The 21,444-nt window shown below is 45.0% G+C and overlaps 1 protein-coding gene across 2 annotated transcripts in view; it reads left to right on the plus strand.

Annotated features, from left to right (window-relative positions):
• The window catches only part of col6a2 (collagen, type VI, alpha 2), a 74,798-nt gene that overhangs the window by 28,824 nt on the left and 24,530 nt on the right, over positions 1-21,444 (plus strand). For both annotated transcript variants that reach the window (XM_043693334.2, XM_043693333.2), the window contains exons 9-20: positions 221-247; positions 814-858; positions 4,880-4,933; positions 8,710-8,772; positions 10,896-10,958; positions 13,835-13,888; positions 16,036-16,071; positions 16,400-16,462; positions 17,211-17,273; positions 18,201-18,263; positions 19,837-19,899; positions 21,213-21,263. In XM_043693334.2, the coding sequence (XP_043549269.2) occupies positions 221-247; positions 814-858; positions 4,880-4,933; positions 8,710-8,772; positions 10,896-10,958; positions 13,835-13,888; positions 16,036-16,071; positions 16,400-16,462; positions 17,211-17,273; positions 18,201-18,263; positions 19,837-19,899; positions 21,213-21,263 (645 nt within the window). The remainder of the gene's footprint in view (positions 1-220; positions 248-813; positions 859-4,879; positions 4,934-8,709; positions 8,773-10,895; positions 10,959-13,834; positions 13,889-16,035; positions 16,072-16,399; positions 16,463-17,210; positions 17,274-18,200; positions 18,264-19,836; positions 19,900-21,212; positions 21,264-21,444) is intronic.

Here is a 21,444-nt window from a genome sequence, read left to right on the forward strand (position 1 = left end):
GGTGCTAAGTGGGCATCCAATGTGGTGGTTGCAAATTGGATGTGTCAAAGGTGTTGGGCAGTGGTACTCAGTGCCATGAGAGTTATTTAATCCATAGTCCAGCTGCCTTAATAACACTGCAGAGTGGGGGAATCTTCCAATTCACTCTCCCCAATCCTCTGGGTTTAAATTTAATGACAACATTTATAATGTATTACCATGTTCCTCTTTATGATTACAGGGTGAAATTGGAACAGAAGGAAAGAAGGTGAGAACTCTCTTTATGGGTTAGACTCTCACTCATGTTCACACTCATACTGTCTCTCATTCATTTTCCCTCTTGCTCTCTGCTGTGATATCATTTGCACTTTCTCATGTTATCCCTCTCGGGGTCTGTTGTTCTCGTCGGTCTCCAGCTCAGTCTCGTGCTTTCGTTCACAATCTCATGCTCTCACACTCTTTATCATTCTTTCTCTAGGATGCCACCTCTTTCACTCCCTCTCATGCACACACTCTCCTTACATTTCTCTTGTGCTTCTTTTTACCTTCTCTCTCGCGCACACTCCTGATGTCTCATGGTCATTCTCACACGCTCTCTTACGCAGCTCTCACTGTCACTCTTTCTTGCGCTCTCTCACGTTCTCTCTTTGTTGCTGTCTGTATGATGCTGTTTCTGTCTCCCTCTCAATCTCTCACCCTCTATTCTCTGCTCACTCTCATGCTGTCTCTTTCTCTCACTGTCTCCTATGAGCTAATTTAATACTTTACCTCTTTTAGATTGCAGTGCCGACTATGGATCCCTAACACTATCATTATTTCTCCTGTATCCTTTAGGGTATCGCTGGATTACCAGGTCGAGATGGGATTAATGGACAGAAGGTAGGCTCTTTGATCCCAAGCGGATGAAGTGAATTCAACACTAACGGTGTTGGCCCAACACTGTCGGCCCAGTAGTGTCCGACAGGGATCAGTGCTGGGTCCTTTATTGTTTGTGATATTCATAAGTAATGTAGATAAGAATGTTAAGGGTGGAAGGGAAGGATTATAAATCAGTTTACAGATGACTCGAGGATTATCCAGGTGGTTGACAGTGAGGAGGGAAGGTGGAAGTATTAGCTTAGAGGAGAATACAAACAGATTGGGCAGATCTGTTTACTCCTGATAAATGCGGGGTGATGCACTTTGGAAGGAGAAACAAGACAAGGGAGCACTCACTGGACACTAGGAAGCTGAGAAGAACAGAGGGATGTCGTGGTTCTTGCCCGTGAAGGAGACAGGACAGATGAAGAGACTAGTTTAGAAGGCATACAAAACTCTTGCCTTTATCAGTTGAGGCATAGATTATAAAGGTTGGGAGGTTATGTTGCAGCTATAAAGAACTTTGATTAGGCCACACCTGGAGTACTGTGTGCAGTCTGGTCAGCACACTATAGGAAGGATGTGATTGTACAGCTGAGTGGCACGGTGGCTCAGTGGTTAGCATTGCTGCCTCACAGTACCAGGGACCTTGGTTCAATTCCACCCTCAGGCGACTGTCAGTAAGAAATTTGTATGTTCTCCCGTGTCTGCGTGGACTTCCTCCGGGTGCCCCAGTTCCCTCTCACAGTCCAAAGATCTGCAGGCCAGGTGCATTGGCAATACTAAAATGCCCATAATGTCCAGGGATCTCCAGGTTAGGCGGATTAGCCATGGGAAATGCAGGATTACAGGGCTAGGGTATGTGGGTGGGTCTGGGTGGGATGCTGTTTGGTTGGTGTGGACTTGTTGGGCCAAATGGCCTGCGTCCACACTGTATGGAGGAGATCCACTGGGATGGAGCAATTCAGTAATGAAGAGAGGCTGGGTGGTTTCTTTGGAGCAGAGAAGGCTGAGAGGGTGGACCTGTTTGAAGTGTATAAGATTAATGGACAGGGTGAATGGAAAGCAGATGGTCTCCTTAGTCAAAGAGTCAAGAACAAGGGGGTACACTTTTAAAGTGAGAGGCAAGTAGTTTAGAAGGGATTTGAGGAAAACCTTTTTCACCCAGAGGCAGGTGCGAGTTTGAAATGCACTGCCTGGGAAGGTAGTTGAGGCGGGGAAACTTCACAGCCTTTAAAATGTATTTGGATGAGCACTTGAAGTGTCACAACATACAAGGCTTTGGGTAAAAACAATGACTGCAGATGCTGGAAACCAGATTCTGGATCAGTGGTGCTGGAAGAGCACAGCAATTCAGGCAGCATCCGAGGACAGGCAAAATCGACGTTTCGGGCAAAAGCCCTGATGAAGGGCTTTTGCCCGAAACGTTGATTTTGCCTGTCCTCGGATGCTGCCTGAATTGCTGTGCTCTTCCAGCACCACTGATCCAGATACAAGGCTTTGGGCCTAGTGTGGGGAAATGGGACAAGTGTAGGCTGAGTGTATTTTTGGTGGTTCAGACTTGATAAGCCAAAGATCCTCTTCTATATTGTATGAGTCTATGGTCAGAAATATGTAGCTTCCAGTCTGGACTGCAACTGTACTATTGAGTGCTGATTGAGCACATCAGAAGCTCTTTTGGAAAAGCTTCAGGAAAAGGTGAATTCAGAAGAAGTGAGAGAAATGTTAAGGCTCTGGGACAGGGCAGTGTTTGGGTAAGAATAAACCAACTGAGTCCTGATGGGACAACAAGGTAACAAAGAGAATAGAATATTAGTCACTGAGGTACCACAAGGCAAAGTGTAAAGCTAGAGGCATAGTAACTGTATGGAATATTTTGTGACAAATTGAATGAATTAATAGTAAAGATAGAAATGTGGGTTTTATTTAATGACCATTACAGAGATGTGGTGACCAATGAATGTGACCAATGTTAGGAACTAACTGTACATTAATGTTTTGAAGAGATGGGCACATTGGAAAAGGAGAAACAGCAGCCCTAATGGTAAGGTGTGAGATAAAGACAGTAAAGAGAAAGTATATTATCTCAGAGAATCAAAAAGAAGAGCTAGAGCTAAGCAACAGTAAGGGGAAAAAGACTGTGGTTAGAATTCATTTTTATTCATAGATTGGGAAATTACATTAAACAACATGAAGGTAAACAAACAAACAGTGGGTGGCTTTTAGAGAACTAAAACATATTTTAACCAAAAAATACTATTTTCAAGGCAAAAAAATCCCACAGAGAAAGTGCTCTACCCATGAATTGACTAGGGGAGTTAAATCAGACCAAAGGAAAAGGTTTATAATGCTGCCGAAAGGATTAGCAAGCCTTCGAGTTGGGAGAATGTCAGAAATCAGCAAACAAACACCAGAATTTACTACAGAAAAAGAATATCAGCGTGGACTACAAGAGAGATGAAAAACAGATTGCAAACCTTTCTATAAATGTCAGTATGAAAAGATTAGAGGAAGTAAATGTGAGTTAATTGGAGGCAGAAACATAATAGGGCAAGGGCAGAGACTGGAACAACTGTCTTGTAACAGTCTTCACAGCAGAAGCTACAGAACACATTCCAGAAATAACGAGGAACCAGGGCTCTGGTGAGAATAAGGATTTAAATAAATCTTGTATGCGTTTTTTTTAAATGTACCAGCAAGATTTGTGGTATTGAGTGTAACAATTCCCTGAAGCTGATTAACTGAATCCAAGAGTTTCACATGAGAGCGAGAGGTGCAGTGATAGTCAATCCATTGATCGTGATCTCGGATTTAGGAAATTCTGTAAGAGCAGTTCCGAAGGTAGCGAAAGATAACAAACAGTGTGCTGCAAATTAAGAGGAGGAGATAAATCACAGAGCTACAGGCCAACAAGCCTGACACCAGTAGCAGACAAAATGCTGGAATCTGATCTTAGTGTGAGTGGCGCTAACGAGGGCCAGATTTTATTGCCCAGCTCTAATTGCACTTGTGAAAGGCCTGGTAAGCTGCCTGGTTGAACCACGGCTAGTCCGTGTAATGCAAGTATTCTTACAGCAATGTTCCTTCTATAGTTGGCTTGATGCAATTGAGTGGCTTGCTCGATCATTTCCAAGTTAGTAGTCAACTTGTAGGCAGACTGGGTAAGGATAGCTGATTTCCTTCCCTAAAGAACATAAGTAAACCAGATGGGTCTTCCCAACAATCATGGGTCACTGTGACTAAATCTTTATTCCATATTTATTGATTAATTGAGTTTTATTTACTCGATCTGAAGTAAAGGAATCCTATTGCAATTGTGTGGAATATTAATGACGACACAAGTGTGTGCAATTTTATCCTTACCTAATGAGAGACAGATTGCCTTAGAGGGGATGCAGTTAAAAGCAGACTGCTCTGGTTCCCTGGCTGAGGGGGTTGTCCTATAAGCAGCAATTGAAAAAGCTTGAACTATTTTACCTGGCGTTTTGAAAAATGAAAGGTGATCTAATAGAGACACACCAAATTCTGAAGGGACTTGACAGGGAGAAGCTGAGAAACTTTTTCCCCTGAATGGGGAATCCAAAAGAGGGAGCCCATCACTAATTAGGCCATCTCAGAGGGCAATTAAGAGACAACCACATTATGGTGGGTCTGGAGTCATACGTAGCCCAGACAGTGTGTAGGTAGCAGATTATCTCCCCTGAAGGGTTTTTAGAACAAGTAATCATTTCAGCATTACCATTGCTGAGATTAGTTTTCAATTCCAGATGTATCCATTGACTATAAATACTACAAGCTGTCATAGTGAGGGTTAATCCCAGAACTTCAGCCTGGCCTTCTAGATCATTAATTCAGCGGCATTACCCACACAGTGTAATGTATTTAATAGACTTGGTTATTACAGCTTTAGCATGCAGTACCAAATGTCTGTTATGTATCGATTTGGATCCTGTAACATAGTAAATGTGAATGCTGCTGGCAAGATTAGATCATTCAGAGAAATTGGAGTGAACGTGATCTTTTTCTCATTTCTGATTTTCAGGGAAAGCTTGGACGCATTGGAGCCCCAGGATGCAAAGGAGACCCTGGTGACCCGGTAACTGAATCATTGTTGCCTTTCGGAGAATTAGTTCAGCTCACCATCGAACTCAACTCTCTTTTTTTCAGTAATGCAGCGTGTTAAAATGGGCCAGAGGGTTTACTTTATGCTTGTCGTTCAAGGAATCCTCCTTTAGGCTCTTGTTTGTAATCAGTTTTGAGAATTTGAAAAGCTTTAGTCCTCCATTTTAAAATATGGATTCTAAAATTCCATTCTGCCCAAACCCAATATAATCAGGCAGGTTAGCAACTACAGCCTCTCTCAATCATCCTTCCTTGCATCTCATACTTTCCCTGTCTCTCGACCATTATTCCTTCCTGCCCATGTTTGCTGTTTGCATTTATCAACCTCTCTCAAGCCATCTTCCTGTAAAGGGCCAATCCTCAGAGTGTTGATGCCTTTATTGCCGTAATATCATACACCTCATGGAACACACCTTCACTGCTTCCAAAGCTCCATCCATCTGATTCCAATTATGTGTCTTGATTCACTCATGATATTTGATGGAATAACGAAAGTCTTGAATCTTTCAACGCTTCAAATTATATTGCCTTCGTACCAAACCAGTGCAATCATCATCACCAGAACTTCATTCTGAGTTCACCCAATAATCTTTCTTCATCTATAAATATTTTTGGCTTAAATAGTTTTTCCAACTTCAAATGGAGTTCCCATGTGTTTTTCATGACTAAAATCTGCCAGGCAGATGCTTGCTTTCCCCCTCCGTGCTGAATGTTTCTCATCAACTCGACAGGCTTTTGAAGGTTCAACTTCTTCTCAATTTCAGAATAGTTCTCAAAGAGCTGACATTTTTTAGGTGCAAGGTGAAAATGAAGCTGGTAAAATCCTCTTTGGCCTTTACTGCTGTGTAAATTCCTCTTTCCTGTTTCCAAAATGGCAACTGACTCACTCCCCCACAATCCTCCAGTGCTGTGCTGGAATTGGGTTTTGTCACAGTTAGCTCCCTGTCCAGCTCACTTTTCCAAGGCCATCTCTCTTTCCTTTGTGCAGTTAGCTGAACTTTTAAACTCCATCTGATCATGACTTTCTGACCTCCTACCTCTTTCAACCACTGTTGATTGGCATTGCCTTTTCTATGAAGCGTCTTCAATGTGAGATAAAGTTGTGGGGTCCTAAAGCAGAAGGACATGAAAGATACGAGGTGAACTCATCCAACTTCTGCCCCTTGCATGATCTGAAGGCATTAGTGGTGTGCTCCATATTTACGTGACTGACACAACCTCCTCCAGCCAAACCTTGGAGAAAACTAAGCCCCTTGTGTCCACTCTGTACTGCAGCCTCCGTTCCCTCCCTGCTGATTCTATCCCCTCTCCATTAGTCATTGTTCCATACTGTACGCAGTTTTGTTGCCTTATTTGACCCTGAATTGAACCTTTGTCTCCCACATGCTCGACATCATCAAGATCACCTGCTTCTGTTTTTGCAGTAACTGTCTCCTATGCCTCTGCATCTCATCGATGTTTTTATCATCTCCAGACTGCTCCATTCCATTCCTCCATGATATAATAGTCCATTGTCTCCTGACCCTCAACTTCAATGCATCTGTAGCCAAACACACACACTGCCCTGTTCATCCATCAACCCTGCTTGCTGATTTACATTGACTCTACAACTATTAACACTTCATTTTAAGGATAATCCAATGTCTCCATATCTCCTGCTTCCTTACTTCTTAGCCTCCTCCTACTTTACAGCCCTACGACCATTCTGTACTCTAGTTTCTTGTGCAGTCCCAGTCTCTTTGTACGGTCATTGGTGACCATCCCTTCAGCTATTCATGGCCCATTCTCTCTACTGTCCTCCTGAAACCTCTGCTTACCTACTATTTCCCAGCCTCCAATAAAACTGACCTATTTGATTAAGTTTCAGCCAATCCTCCTATTGACTCCTTTGGCTTGTATCAATTTTTCATCTAATGGCTGTCATGAAGCATTTTGGGATGCTTTACTATGTTAAAGGTGCTACATTAACGCAAGTTGTTGCTTTTGTTCCTCTCACGAATACATCTGTAGTGTCGGTGTATCTGAAAGGTTACTAAATTTGGGCAACCCAATTTTAAGGATGACTGGCATTATCTCAATCCCAGTTAGTGGGAGCCCGTTGTGTGCAGTGCATTTTGGAGATCTGGTGGGGATTTGTGAGTGACTGGAGCCAAAGCTCCATTCATTGTATGCCCATTAATCGTTCAGCAAGTGTCCTTGTTTCTAAATGCTGCTCAAGGTCCCACCCGTTAAACTCAGCAACAAAATTGCGTTCACCCAGTTTCTTCCACCTCAGACTCCCAGAAACTGGCCTCGCCCTTTGGTGATCAGAGTTTTTAATAGGTCCGTGATAATCACTCAAATCTCGAGCTCCCTATTGCCTTTCGCCCATCACTCAGTGGCTAGCTCTGAGTCAGACGGTCAAGTACTCAAGTGGCATTCGAGTGAAAATATCGAGACTGACTCTCCTCCAGTGCTGCCCTGGCAAAGATACTATCTTTCGAATGAGATATTGACTGGAGGACGCACCTGTCTAAAGTGGGAATATAACATTCCACAGCACTGTTTTGAAGGGAAGAAGTGGAGTTCTTGGCTTTCTGGCCAGTCTTTACACTTTTGGCAACATCAGTTAAGAAATAGATTGTCTGATCATCACTCCGTGCCGGTTGTGGGAATTGTTGTTAATAAATTGGCTTCTGCGTTTCCTACATTGGAATGGTGACCACACTACAAAAGCACCGAATCAGTTGAGTCTACCCGAGGGGATGGAGAATGGAATTGAAGTGGGGGTGTTTCAGCAGCACAACTCATAAACAGCTCAGACTCCCATATCCTCAATTGGTCAGCAGTTTTGTTTAATGAAGGACGTGCCTGATTTCATTTCAAAATGTTGTCTGGCTGACTGGAGACTAAGGTGTTACCAAAGAACTGTATACCGTATATACTCATGTATAGATGGAATTTTGAAGATGTTTTGTTTTTTCAAGCTGAAATTAGGGGGTCAACTAATACACAAGTTCTTGTTTTCGAGAGGAGGAAATTCATACTTGGTCAAAAAATGGACAAACAAGAGCCAGATCTCTCTATAAAATAATAAACAACAAAAAGAAAAATAATTATGGCCGTTATTGAATATTTGTCTACAAAACAACTGTCCCTATTCTGCCTGCTACTGTAGAATGGTTCAGTAGTCCCCCGCCCCCGTACATGTAGGGAATACTTTCCAAGATCTACCGCAGAAGATCGGTGCAAACCCATTCATCTAAATGAGAAATTTACCGACCCGGCAGCCCCCTACTCCCTGGTTCTGGAACGTCCCCCCTATAATATGTTCGGGCTGCGGTAAACCACAGGAAACTGAAATCACGGAATCCGGACTCACGGATATGGCAGTCGCCCTGTACTGTCGTACCATTACAGTAATTCTGAAAACCTGGAACGGAGCGTGACGGCTGGTGGACCAGAAGACCCAGAAAGGAGCGGTACAGCCAGCAGACTGGAAAGCTGGAGCGGACCACAATGGGCAGGCACACTGACTCATAAATGTTGACCTGTAACTGTGTGAAGAACTAGGGTTGACGTATACAGGAGATATATGGAATATACAAGGTTTTTTGCCCAAAAATAAGGGGTTTACTTATGCATGAGATTGACCTATACACGAGTATACACGGTATTTGCAGCCCCCCAGAGTTTCAAGGGTTAATTGCTGCTTCTCGTTCATCTTCCCTTGTGCTGTGTATAACAAAGCTGTGATTCTGTTGTTCATAGGGAGCCCCTGGCTATCCTGGAGAAGCTGGTGAGCGAGGATTTCCTGGTGACCCTGGACCTAAGGTTTGTGTGTGTGCCTGCTTTTAAAAAAAAAAGAGAAACATTTTCTTTTAATTATTACGTCACCCAGTGAGTGTTCAAGCTGAAAGAAGAGCCTGGTTGACCAACGATGGATGCTGAAGCTAGAGCGAATGTTTTGGTTGGCCCTCTAATGTCAAGGTCAGAGGTCAGGTGGCGTGGGTTATGGAGGGATGTTCCTTTCCTGTGATTAAGGTCACAATACTAGGAAGTTGGAGCTCCACCTAACGCCCAACCTTAATCCAGGTACCTCGCAAAGGTAGCATGTTTCATCCATAAATCAGAACCTAGTGTTCCCCCACTCCACAACTGAATGGCATGGTAGCAGTTAGCACTGCTGCCTCACAGCGCCAAGGACCCGGGTTTGATTCCCATCTCGGGTGACTGTCTGTGTATAGTTTGCACATTATCCCCGTGTCTGCATGCGTTTCCTCCGGGTGCTCCGATTTCCTCCCATAATCCAAAGATGTGCAGTTTAGGTGAATTGCCTATGCTAAATTGCCCACAGTGTTCAGGGATGTGTAGTTTAGGTGCATTAGTCAGGGGTAAATGTAGAATAATAGGGTTGGGGAATGGGTCTGGGTGGGTTACTCTTCAGAGGGTCGGTGTGGACTTGTTGAGCCAAATGGCCTGTTTTTACACTGTAGGGATTTTATGCCAGCTTGCTGTGCCCCGAGACCAGGGAAAAATTGATGCTGATGTTAGAAAGCAGAAACACTTTGGGATATTGTGTGTTTGGACCTTTTTTTATGGGGGAGGGCCTAAGATCCTGCACCTCACAGGTACTTTTCATCTCAGCTTTTGAGGTTGATTGGAAATTAAACTTGGGACCTCTGAACCCTTTCACGTTAGCAGCTGGTGCTTCCACAGGGACAGCCTGCTCTTTGTAGATGTCAAAGGTCAGGCTGTACATCTCGTTAACATCAGACTGAAGTTAAGTGCTTGAAGTTAAGGGCCAAAGTAGGCAATGAGGGGAGGTGGGGGATCAAGCCAACAACTTTGGAGTCCGGGGAATAATTCTATCTCTTAAGCTGCGATGGTGACTGATAAGTCTCAGAAATCTAAGGCCTTATGTCTGGCCATCTCATTGGTGTCCGGTTTCTGTAAGGGGGCCTAAAATGTACCTTAGGATTCTCATTTAAGTTTGAGGCAGTCTCTGTATATGCCTGAAAAATAACTCGACCCAATTTCAGGTAAGACCTATTTTCAAGAGTTCTTGGGTCAGTAAGTCCCCAGAAAATGCAACAAGTACCTAATTTTTCATCCACTAGAGAGACTCCAAATACCAGGACTTCCTTGATCCTGATGAGCAATCAAAAATGGAACTGAATTTGCTGGTATGAACTTTCATCTGCCTTTAGCTTGGAAATTGATCTGAGTTTATTTCCAAAACCAGACTCCATACAGCACTGGGTCCCCTGACAGGAGATGTATAGTGAGATGAAGTAGGATGGGAGAAGGCTTGCAGGGAGAAAAAACACAAACTTGAGCAATCGGGTCAACGTTCTGTTTCTGCACCATCAATCCTATATAATTCTATGTATTTTTCACATTCAGTGTGAGCTCTGCTGATTATACCAATATTTGCTAGTATCTAATTGGTGGCGAGCTGCCTTTTAGAAGCACTTCATTACCCACAGTAATATTAGGCAATCTGAGATTTTGACCCAGTGACAGTGAAGGAACAGCAATATATTTCCATGTCATGGTTTGGAGTGGGAGTTGCAGGTAGGGGTGTTCCCACGCACACACTGCCCTTGCCCTTTGAGCTGGTAGACACCATGGGTTTACAAGGTACTGATCTTGGAGCTGCACCCATCCAGGCAAACTAAAGCAGTCCATCACATTCCTGACTTGTGCCTTGTAGGTGGTGAACAGGCTTTGGGGAGATGGTAGGGGAGTTAGTTGTTGCAAAATGTCTAGTTTCTGTCTTAGTTCAGTTGTCAGTAACCCCCATTGTAATTTGGTGCATCTTTTATTCATTGAGGATCTCCTTTGATAGAATCTACTGAGCCAATCCAATGTTCTAGCCCTGTCACAGTAGCAGATCCAGTTGGTCTTCCCAGGGGTGCTCCAACTGTTGAATAATGCCGTGTGTTTTCTTTCAGGGAGACTTTGGGCGCCCAGGAAGAAGTGGATCTCCTGGAGATGAAGGAGACCGAGGTCCTAAAGTGAGTATGGTAGAATTCATAACCTGTTGGACAATTATTGTGGAGAGCCATGTTGTACAAGTATTAGGCAGCACAGTGGTTAGCACTGTTGCCAGCCTCAGGTGACCATCTTTGAGGGAGTTTGCGTGTTCTCCCTGCGTCTGCGTGGGTTTCCATCAGGTGCTCCAGTTTCTTCCCACAGTCAAAGGTGCGCAGTTTAGGTGATTTGTCCATGCTCAGTTGCCCATAGTGTCTAGGGATCTGCAGGACAGGTGGATTAGCCATGGGAAATGAGGTGGGGGAGGAGGGGGGGGGTGGAGAGAGATGTGGGAATGGGGAGAGTGGGTTTAGTGGGAGGCTCGTTGAAGGGTTGGTGCAGACTCAATGGCTGAATGGCCACTATCTGCAGGGGTTTTCTATGAATTTCTCCATGCTTTTGGCTGCAGATACAGGAGGTGATGGGAAAACATTCTGGTGCCTAGCCAGACAAAGGCTGATAAATTTAAGTGCTCCTTTTAGCAGGAGCAGTTTCATGTTGCTGTTTTAACCTATTGTGGGCAGATTTCTCTCGGGGAAACTGCAGGTGTTAGCTAGGTGACAACAATAAAAGCCTGGGGCAAGGAGTGGCATCTAGACCTGTTGGATGTCATGTAGGTAGTTGTAGATCTTCCATCATAGGAATCTCCATGAAGAGTAGTCCCTGGAATGATCTGACCTCCTGTAAAACTTTAGGACTGGATTCAGGTCCCACCCATATGAATAGTTCTCTTTGTTTTAGTCTTGTGTTGAGTTGGCTTTGAGGAATCTCATTCTTGCTCTTAATGCCTCTGAATTAACGTCAAGTTAGTAGTCAATCTGGGAATGTTCCTCAATCAGTGGTATGGAACTTAGAGAACTGGTACCCGTGCAGTCCAGAGATTTGACTTGGGACAGAGGCACTTGGGGTTGGGGGGGCGGGGGATGTGGGGGATGGTGCGAAGCAAGGGTTGAGGAATTCAGCAGCTCATTCAGATATTCTGGGCTTGACTGGCACCAATTGGTGAAGGTTTGGCAGAAGCCTGTGTTGGTAATCGGGTCTTCTGTCAATATGGCTGGTCAGGGGAGAGAGGAACTACAAATAAGTACCCACCAGACTGGGCTCAAGTTGTAAAACTGTCCCTTCTTTAGTATTCATTTAATGATCATATGAAACGGAAGTGTCCAGCAAGTACTTTCCGGAGGCAGGCATCGGAAGACATTTTGTGTGTGTGTGTGTGTGTGTGTGTGTGTGTGTGTGTGTGTGTGTGTGTGTGTGTGTGTGTGTGTGTGTGTGTGTGTGTGTGTGTGTGTGTGTGTGTGTGTGTGTGTTTCTTTGTGTGTACACACAGCAAATAAATTCAACAATTCAGGGTGTCATATACAGCTCCTATTAATCTAATGCTGAGTGAAGATGTCCTGCTATATCAGAAGCTGAGAATGTTTCTTAGTGTTCTTCATGTTTTACATGCCGCTCTCACTGGTTTTCATGTTGCCCCATGGAGTCACTGGGAGCTGCTGAACACTATAACCTGTGAGCTACCTTGCTCTCGCAGTGCTCAGAGTGGGATACCAGACCATGGCTTAATCAAAAGGCCAAATGGCTCCTCTGTATGAAGTATCTGGGCGTTACACAATTGTTTTTTCTTTGCATAATATGTGTAGCCAAGTATCTGTTAGGGTAGGACAGGATAGAGAGAAATGAAGTTTCCCCCTGATGGAGGCATCAGTAACCGGGGGTATAGATTTAAGATAAGGGGCAGAGGTTTAGCGATGTGAGGAAAAACATTTTCAGCCAGAGGCTGGTGAGAATCTGGAACTCACTGCTCCTGAGGGTGGTAGAGGCAGAAAATATTAGCAAGTATCTAGTTAGGCACTTGAGATGCCAATGCATGCAAAACTGTGGGCCAAGTGCTGAGAAACAGGATGAGAATAGTTAAGTGGTTGGTTTTGACTAGTGCAGAAGGGCCTTCTTCTGTGCTACAGATATTTATGACTAAGTTGGCAACCACTCGGCGAACGATAAAGTTGCTCAATAGCAGGGGCCACTTTTAAGCTTTGCTGCCTATGTGAGAGAGTGAACCTAACAGGGTGGGATTGTGCATTCTTGTATAACCCCAGTGGGATGTTGTGGCATTGTGAATAAATAAAGGATGGGGGAGTACAGTGCTAATAAACCAGGGCCTGCTCCTGTCAAGGAGCCTGAGCTATTGGCTGAGTGCTCTGTCATTCAGTTGGGCACGTGCACAATCCCAGTTGACAGACGATGTGAGTCTGTTGTTCTGAAGAGCTGCCATCGTTGGCCAATGGGAGTGTCAGATTCTGCAGGCCCACCTTTCTTTCGTGCCCGGTGCCGGGGATTCTGAACTGCTGGATGGTGAGGACTGGTATGTTGAGGTAAACAAAAGCTGTAAACGTGCCTCCCCTCCACCCTAGAACGTCCTTTTTACTCTCGATATTGTGTAAGACCCATCCCTGAGCTATATTGAGGTAATGTGCTGTCCCTGTAGATTGTATCTCATCATTGCTGATGCTTACCTCACATTTTACACGCGCGCACACACACACACACACACTCGTATCACAGCAACTTGAACTTTTGCTGCTCTTCATAAATAAAGGAATAGAGAGCAATAGGTTTGTTTGAACCTGTCTTAAATAGTTCAACCCCAGCCTGAATACGGCTCCCAATCCTGACCACGCTAAGGAAATGAGGGGTAGGGTTAAAACATAGTGGGGAATGAGATAGGAGGTGATTAAAAACAGGCCAAGCACCAGGTCCCATCATCTTTCTGCCAGAATCCGGATTGATACAGAAGACATGTGCAATAATAGATTATATCTTCAGATGCCTTGATTTAATGCTTTTTGTTTTCTCTTAGGGGCAACTGGGACCTCCTGGGCGTCCAGGCCTAATGGGTCAGAAAGGTGCAAAGGTAACTTTGAACATTTTGAACCAAAAGCAAGGTGGTAGGGTCTGGGTTATCCACTGCTTTTTAATGCAAGTGGTTGAATCTTGGTGCCTGGGTTCGTTGTAGTCTAAGTGGGTAAGAGGAAGTTAACCTTTGTCATGATGAAGACCGTTAGAGCATTGGTGATTACTCCATTCTCATATGTGGGGTTACAGGGGTGAGTGTGGGCGCGAAGCTCTTTGGAGGCTCGGTATAGACTTGATGGGCTGAATGGCCTGCTTCCACACTCTAGGAATTCTGTATATAATCTCTCAGACTGATCCCTGCTCTCTCACTGTCTTTTACTGTCTGGTGTCCATTTCTCCCAAGTTTTCTTAGAAACTGAGTGTAGCTCTGGTCATTTACCTTTGTCGTCTCTGAACCTTTCACTGTCTAGTCTTTCTGCTTTCATTTTTTCTTCCATTCCTTCCTCTTTTCTTTCATCCTCCCTTCCTCTGTCTGCTGTTTCTGTCTTCCTGCCTCCCCTTTCCTGTACTATACATTCTCCTTTTGATATTTTCCTTTTGTGGTTAGAGCGAATCACTTGTCCACTCTCTGCTTTTCTTTATCTTCAAACTCTCCCCCTCCTTTCTCTCTCTCTCTCTTTCTGCCTTGTTTATATCTCTTGAACTCCATGCTCTTCACCCCTTTAGTGCTACCAAGGCCAAAAATTGAATGTCTTCAAGAAAGAATTGAGGGATAAAGGAGTCAAAGTTGTGTGAGGAGAAAGGAGGAACGGGCAGGATGATCAGCTGTGATCATATTGGCTGGGGGAGCCAACTCGACAGGCCGAATGGCCTACTCCAGGCCCTGTTTTCTGTTCCTATGTATCTTGTTCCATCTCCACTCTTTTTGCACTTTATTCTTGCTTTCTCCCCATTTGTTTTTCTGTCCATTTTTTAAAGAAAGATATTCCTTGGCTTCTTTTTCCTCTGGCGTTAAATATTTATTCTTCTAATATTGCATCAAGTTAACATTCTGAATCTGTTGATAAAGAGGCCCTGACTGTAAACACTTACTTTTTGTGGCATGCTTCCAGCCCCTTGTTTCCACGCCAGCTTTTAAAACTTTAGAATGAGCAAATGTAACAATAGTAACGTTAATTTGAAGGAAATATTAGGTGATTCATTCACAATGTGTTTCTTTTTAACCATTACAGTCACCAATCCTGACTTTGATTGAGCTCTTTTGAATCTGCTCTCTGTTAATTGTAATTCTAACCTGATTGCCCTTCTCAGTAACAAATCGTTCGTGTATGGAGACTAAGTGACTGGGGGGAGGGGGAGTTACCCTATTGATCCCAGAATTCCAGTTCAGGTGAGGATGCTGACGAAACGTACCTCCAGCCGGTGGGCCGGCCTGGAGAAATCAGGAAATCCATCCCTCTCTCCTTCCAGCCATTTTTGCCTTGGGTGCACGTTTTGCCTGTGCCCATTGCATCGACTGGGTGGGCATGTAGGAGATCTCCTGAACTGTTCCAGCAACTCCTCCTGTTACATTGTTCAGCGGGCCCTCTGTGGATCTGGGACCAACTAAGAATTGATGTGGCTCTCTCACAAAGAGAGAAAGAAACCTTTTATGAGATTTAAGACAATTAGCTTCAGCCAGCGTCTAACCTCGTGTGGACTAGAGCTATGCATGCCATTGGAGCCAGTGGCTTTTTCCCCTTAGTCTGGGAGCTGACGGTGGGGTGAAAGAGTCCCTCCTTTTAACCTGCAGGCTGGTCATGTACCTACTGTAGGTGCAGCAGACTCAGTTCCCTACAGATTACTGGCCTCGACTGTGGGATTTGGGATGGAACTGGCAATTGTGGCTGCAGGGAGCATGGAGTGCTGCTCTACCCCTTGCTCTGGCAGTGATCCCACACATTCAGACCAGAGGCCCACGCAGTGATCAGGCAGAAGGTGAGATCCTGCTCCTGGCACTTTGGCTGAACCCGGTTGAAGAAGGGATGAGATGACTGTGGACGGGCGAGGGTGAGACCCATGGAGGTGCCAGTCTGTTTGTCCCAATGTGGAAGGAAATGTGCCGTGATCAAGCCAGGAATGCAACGGGGATAAAGCGCATAGGAAGCAGCCGGCGAAGGTTGACTTCTTACTGACTGACGTTGCGTTGTTTGTTTGACTTCACAGGGGAACAAAGGCATTCCTGGACCCAAAGGCGATGTGGTAATCTTTAATTTATTCGTCATGTTTATGTAGTTAATTTCCAGGCATTGATAAAGAATGTGCACTTTAGAGGCATGCGGTTGTGTGTGCATCACTGTATATAGCAATAAACATATACATATAAGTATATCTATACCCAAATTTAATTCACTCAAAACACTTTGAGTTAAAATTGTGGCCTCTATAAACCATTGCACATTAGAATTAAAAGGATTAAACAGTATTTGCAAGCTTCTTGTTAGGCTGAGATGGTAAAGTCTCAATGCCCATGCAATGGGAAGTTCTCAACTTGTTTTTCCCTTCATTTTCCCTTCATTCTGAACATTAGGGTCGCAGAGGTGATCTGGGATCTAAAGGCAGTCCTGGGCCGAAAGGAGATGTGGGAGAGAAGGTGAGGACAAATTTTGTTTCATTTCCCCAGCGCTTTCTCATTGATCACGCCAGTGAAATGTGGGAGGGAGAGAAAGCTGAAGGAGAAGGGTAGAGGTTTGGCAGGAGTTCTCCCAGCAATCTGGAAACCTCCACTGGCAGAGTCAGCCATTTACTCAGCTGCACTGTGCCAGGATTGTTGGTATCTGGTGCTAAATGTTGTACTTGCCAGCTGGTGGCATTGCCCCTTTCAAAGTGGCATTTGTGGCCCATTGGGTGAAGTTATTGGGGGGTTCCCACCTCTCCAGGTTCACCGTACAACCTGATGACCTTGTCCTAGCCATGTCTAAGATATGTTTTTTCCTATAAAAAATGTACTGGGCATGGCTAGGACAAGTTCATCAGGCCACATGTTGTCTATCTCTGCAACTTCTTCAATCGTTCCTACTTGTTATGCAATCATAAGGCAAAAAGCTCTTAGACAGAGGATCTGGAGTGGCAGCTAAAAGCAGGAGTTCATACCTCCAAGAATATACCCACTCTGAGTTGGCAACTCTAAAGTTGTCAGGCAAGACTTGGAGTTGATGCCAACCTGTTTTGCCAGTCTTGCCACAGGAAAAGACATTGAACAGGGTCACTTTGCTCTTGCAGACATTTAATTTGGGTGTCGCCAATGCGCGACTGTAAAGCTGCAGTTGTGGCAAGCCGTGCTGAAAGCTGAAATAACTGTGCCTTTCAACTTACTAACCACATTCTTCATCCACATACAGGGTGACGCTGGAAATGAAGGGGTACGAGGATTGCCAGGTGAAGCTGGACTCAAAGGTGAAAAGGTAATGGCTCATCTTGTAATATCAGAAGATGGCCGCCATGGAAAACTAATGACTGATCCAATAAATATTTTCTGTGAATGTGAATGAGCAGGGAGACTTACGTGGTCAAAGTGCAGAATCACTAAATGGGGCGCACCCAAAAAATGATTTGAAAAAGTTACTGGAGCGTTCACTATTACCTCGGGTGGGTGACTGAAATAGAAGTCTAGTTGTACAGAGCTCTGCTTGGAGCCCATCTGAATGTGCTGTTCAGTTCTGCGTAATATCCCTCAAGGAGGGTCGAATGGCCTTGAAGGGGAAGGGCTACTGGACTTTCGGAGGACAGAAAGCAGATTCACCAGAAAAAGACCGGGATTGAAAGGGTTACGTGAAAGGCTCTGTGGACTAGGCTTGGGTTCCCTCGAAGGAATGTCGGAAGGAGTCTGAGTAGATTTAGGAGGCAATTGTTCCCACAAAGGTTCCTGGGAATCTGGAACCCTCCTTTCTCAGAAGTGACAGAGGCTGAAAAAGGGGTTTGGGTGCAGTAGGAAGGGAGGTGGTGTCAATCAAAAACTCCAAAAACTCAGAAGGATCGAGTTTTCTTCATAGTCAAGGGAAATAAGCCCGAGGTAGATTACTATAATCAGCCAGGATCTAATTTAATGGCATATCAAGTTTGAGGGGCTGAATGGCAGCGTCCTGTTGCATTGAATGGGAGCCACTCCTGATCTTAATGCCGCATGAAGGGCTTGTGTTGGAACTTGGTGCAAAATATTTTTTGTTGCCACGCCAAGGGGAAGATCTGTCGTGGTCATCTTGGCCTGAAGTGGACAGAAGCTTTCCCCTCTGTTTGGCCAACACTGGCCATTCCACTGGCTTCTGTGCTGGAGATATCAGGGAAAACTCCTGTTTCCTCTTCACTCACAGAGATCTTCACTTTGTTTACAGGGAGACATTGGGCTTCCTGGACCGAGAGGATCCCCAGGGTCACCTGGAGTGGCAGGCTCGAATGTAAGTTGCCGTTTCTTTATCACCAATGAGTGCAGTGTGGCCCAACCTAAGGTTACCAACTCTGGTTGACCTCCAGCTGAACCTCTCACTTCTCCTCCCCCACACTCCCTCATTCTGCTCTTTACCCAGTTCCCAATATTCCTACAGCTCAAAAACAAGAAGACTTTTGAGGAGAGCATCGGGCATTTTTACGATGGTGCCGACCTTTTCCTCCTGCATTATTTGCAACACTGTTCCAGGATGATCCAGCAATGCTGGCCACTGTAGCGTATCTCATTATTGGTGCACAAAGCGAGCAGTCAGCCTGACATTGGGTGTCTTTCTCTCTGCAGTCAGCAGGCTTTCTTAAATCAGTGCAAGTCAGCTTTGGGAGCTCTGATGTCACAGTGTGTCGCATCGCTGTGCATGTATAATACACATCTTCAGGGAACTGAGGTTCACCGAGACCATCAGTGAGGTTGCTCGGGATATATATTAGTTCTGAAGAGGAATGAACATGGAGTATATCTTTGTCAGTACTACACCGTTCTGTAACTGTGCAGACTGGATTTCTGCTACAGAGCTGGGCAGTGGAAGCAGTTGAGATGTTGAGATTCCCTACAGTGTGGAAACAGGCCCTTCAGCCCAACAAGTCCACACCGACCCTCCGAAGAGTAACCCACCCAGACCCATTTCCCTCTGACTAATGCACCTAACACTATGGGCAATTTAACATGGCCAATTCACCTGACCTGCACATCTTTAGAACGTGGGAGGAAACCGGAGCACCCGGAGGAAACCCATGCAGACACGGGGAGAATGTGCAAACTCCATACAGACAATCGCCCAAGGCTGGAATTAAACCTGGGACCCTGGCACTGTGAGGCAGCAGTGTTAACCACTGTGCCACCGTGTCGCCCATTTAGTGAGAATCGAGTGCATTTACTTCATGACTCAAAAGACGCCGAACCTGGACAGCTGCTTGGCTACTAAGTGTTCGAGGACTACATCCCAGTTGTATTGAGACATTTTGAACCCTCTCACCCATTTGTATTGTGCGCCCTCTCCAGGTCACGTCCATGCTGCTGTATGATTTACCCATACCCTCTGAGCTCGCTATCAACTCAAAGCCCTTCCAAAGCCCACGCACCCACTATACACCATATGCAGACTCACTGTTCACTGCTATAGTAAGGCAGGCTGTTTGGAACTGTTGCTTATCAGGATTATCTCAACACAGGCTGAATTGAAAAAGGGTGCCACCAGCAAAGTGGCAAGTAATGTTTTCTGAAGGTGAGACAGAGAAGGTATCTGCACCACCGAATTGTTACAGTGGAGAAGAAGGCCATTCAGCCCATTGTTTAGTGTCCTTGCCTTCACTGTGTCTGCTTGCCAGTGCCAACAAAGATGAATCTTGCCAGCCTGTCTTCCACGTGCATATGAGGTCCAGCTCATCTAGGCTGCCGTTTTGCCCCTGTTAATGAGGTAACTCATCCAGCCAATGACAGATGGGCGTGCCTCGGTTACGTGAGCCGTGTCTGACACGGTTCAGGGAATCTGCAACCCATTTAAACCTGCTTTTTGTTTTGCTCAGGGAACGCGAGGAGATCCTGGTGAGATTGGACCAAGGGGAGAGACAGGACCATCGGGTCCGAAGGTAGGCGGGCGGGATTGTTAAGTGGACGTACTCAACTGAAAGAAAGAAAGCGAGATTGTAATATTGTACAGGGTGCCCTGAAAGTAAGATGAGGTAGTAATAGATGATTTATGGTATTGTAAAAATTATGTTGTAATACTTTATTTTTTTGTAACAATTTGTTTGGCCAAAGCACAATGGGGAAAGTATAGATCTCCTCAAGGTCTTTAATGCATAAGTAATTCTTTCGGACTCTCCTATAGTTTGGATTTATTCCGGCCTATCAGCCACTTAGTTTTATGTACTACCTGGGTGTGTAATTGAGAGAAGAACAATAACTCACTTTTTATTATTCGCTTGTGGTACATGAGCATCACTGGCCAGGCCCAGCATTTATTGTCCATTCCTAATTGCCCAGAGGGCAGTTAAAAGTGATGAAATATTCCATCACACTCCTGCTGTGTGCCTTGTAGATGATGAACAGGCTTTGGGGAGTCAGGAGGTGTGTTACTCACCACAGTATTCCTAGCCTCAGAATCAGTGGCTACACGAGCAGGTCAATAGAGTGAGTCCGGTTGGGTTTCTGGTCAGTTATGACATCCAGGTTGGTGACAGTGAGGGGTTCAGTGGTGGTGATGCCACTGAATGTCCAGGGCCGATTGTTCCATTCTTTGTGGTTGGAGATGATCATTGCCTGGCATCTGTGTGGCAGTTGGTGCCAATGCCCACCGATCTGGGCTCAGGTCTCATTTACAGGAGACTGGCAATCTCACACATGAAGAGCACTTCAATTTGAGGAACAGGTGGATCCCGGGGCAGGGGGCTGAGGATGGGACTGGAAAGAACGATCAAGACGAGATGCTGCCGGGATACTTCAGGAGAGATGGGAAGGCAGAGGAAAAAGGTAACATGGAGTGACAAGGTAACCAGAGTGATCCGAAGAGGAGAAGAAATTGCTGAAGGGGAGGGTTGATATTAGGCAGTGGAACTGATATAGGAGAAAGATGATCAAGCAGAAAAGGGAGGAAAGACTTAGTGGGGGGAGGGGCCGGTGAGTGGGCCTGATCTTTGATGGTCAGTATTACAACTGAGCTGGAAGATAGCTCCTAGATCCTTCAACCTCAACATTCACATTAGTTAACATTTTAAACCTGAGATTTGTGCTGCTGGTTTCCAGTGCACCCTTTACAATTAGATCTCCTCTTCTCCATGTTCTCTTGGTGGGTCAATACTTAAAAAATATCTCATTGGTATGAGGTTGTTTTATAAACACAACTCTTTTGAATGTTAGAGCTTTGCTGTCGATGTGACTCCTTTCTTGAATTGACTTTCAGGGTGACAAAGGAAGGCAAGGATTCAGCTTCCCTGGACCCAGAGGAGAACAGGTACACGATCTGTCTTGTTTTACTTGCATCTTGAACCTGTCTTATGACTTTATGGGCGAGATTTTCAGCATGTTTGCAGACTACTTATTTAGCCTGAGGCTGGAACGCTCCAGGTATGGAGCATAATCATTCCCAACCCAAAGCCCGCTGACAAAATGTACAAGCTCTTCAAACAAAATGT

The sequence above is a fragment of the Chiloscyllium plagiosum genome, unplaced genomic scaffold, assembly GCF_037043375.1.
Source record: "Chiloscyllium plagiosum isolate Xiang-an unplaced genomic scaffold, Cpla_swu_hap1 HiC_scaffold_7, whole genome shotgun sequence".
NCBI lineage: Eukaryota > Metazoa > Chordata > Chondrichthyes > Orectolobiformes > Hemiscylliidae > Chiloscyllium > Chiloscyllium plagiosum.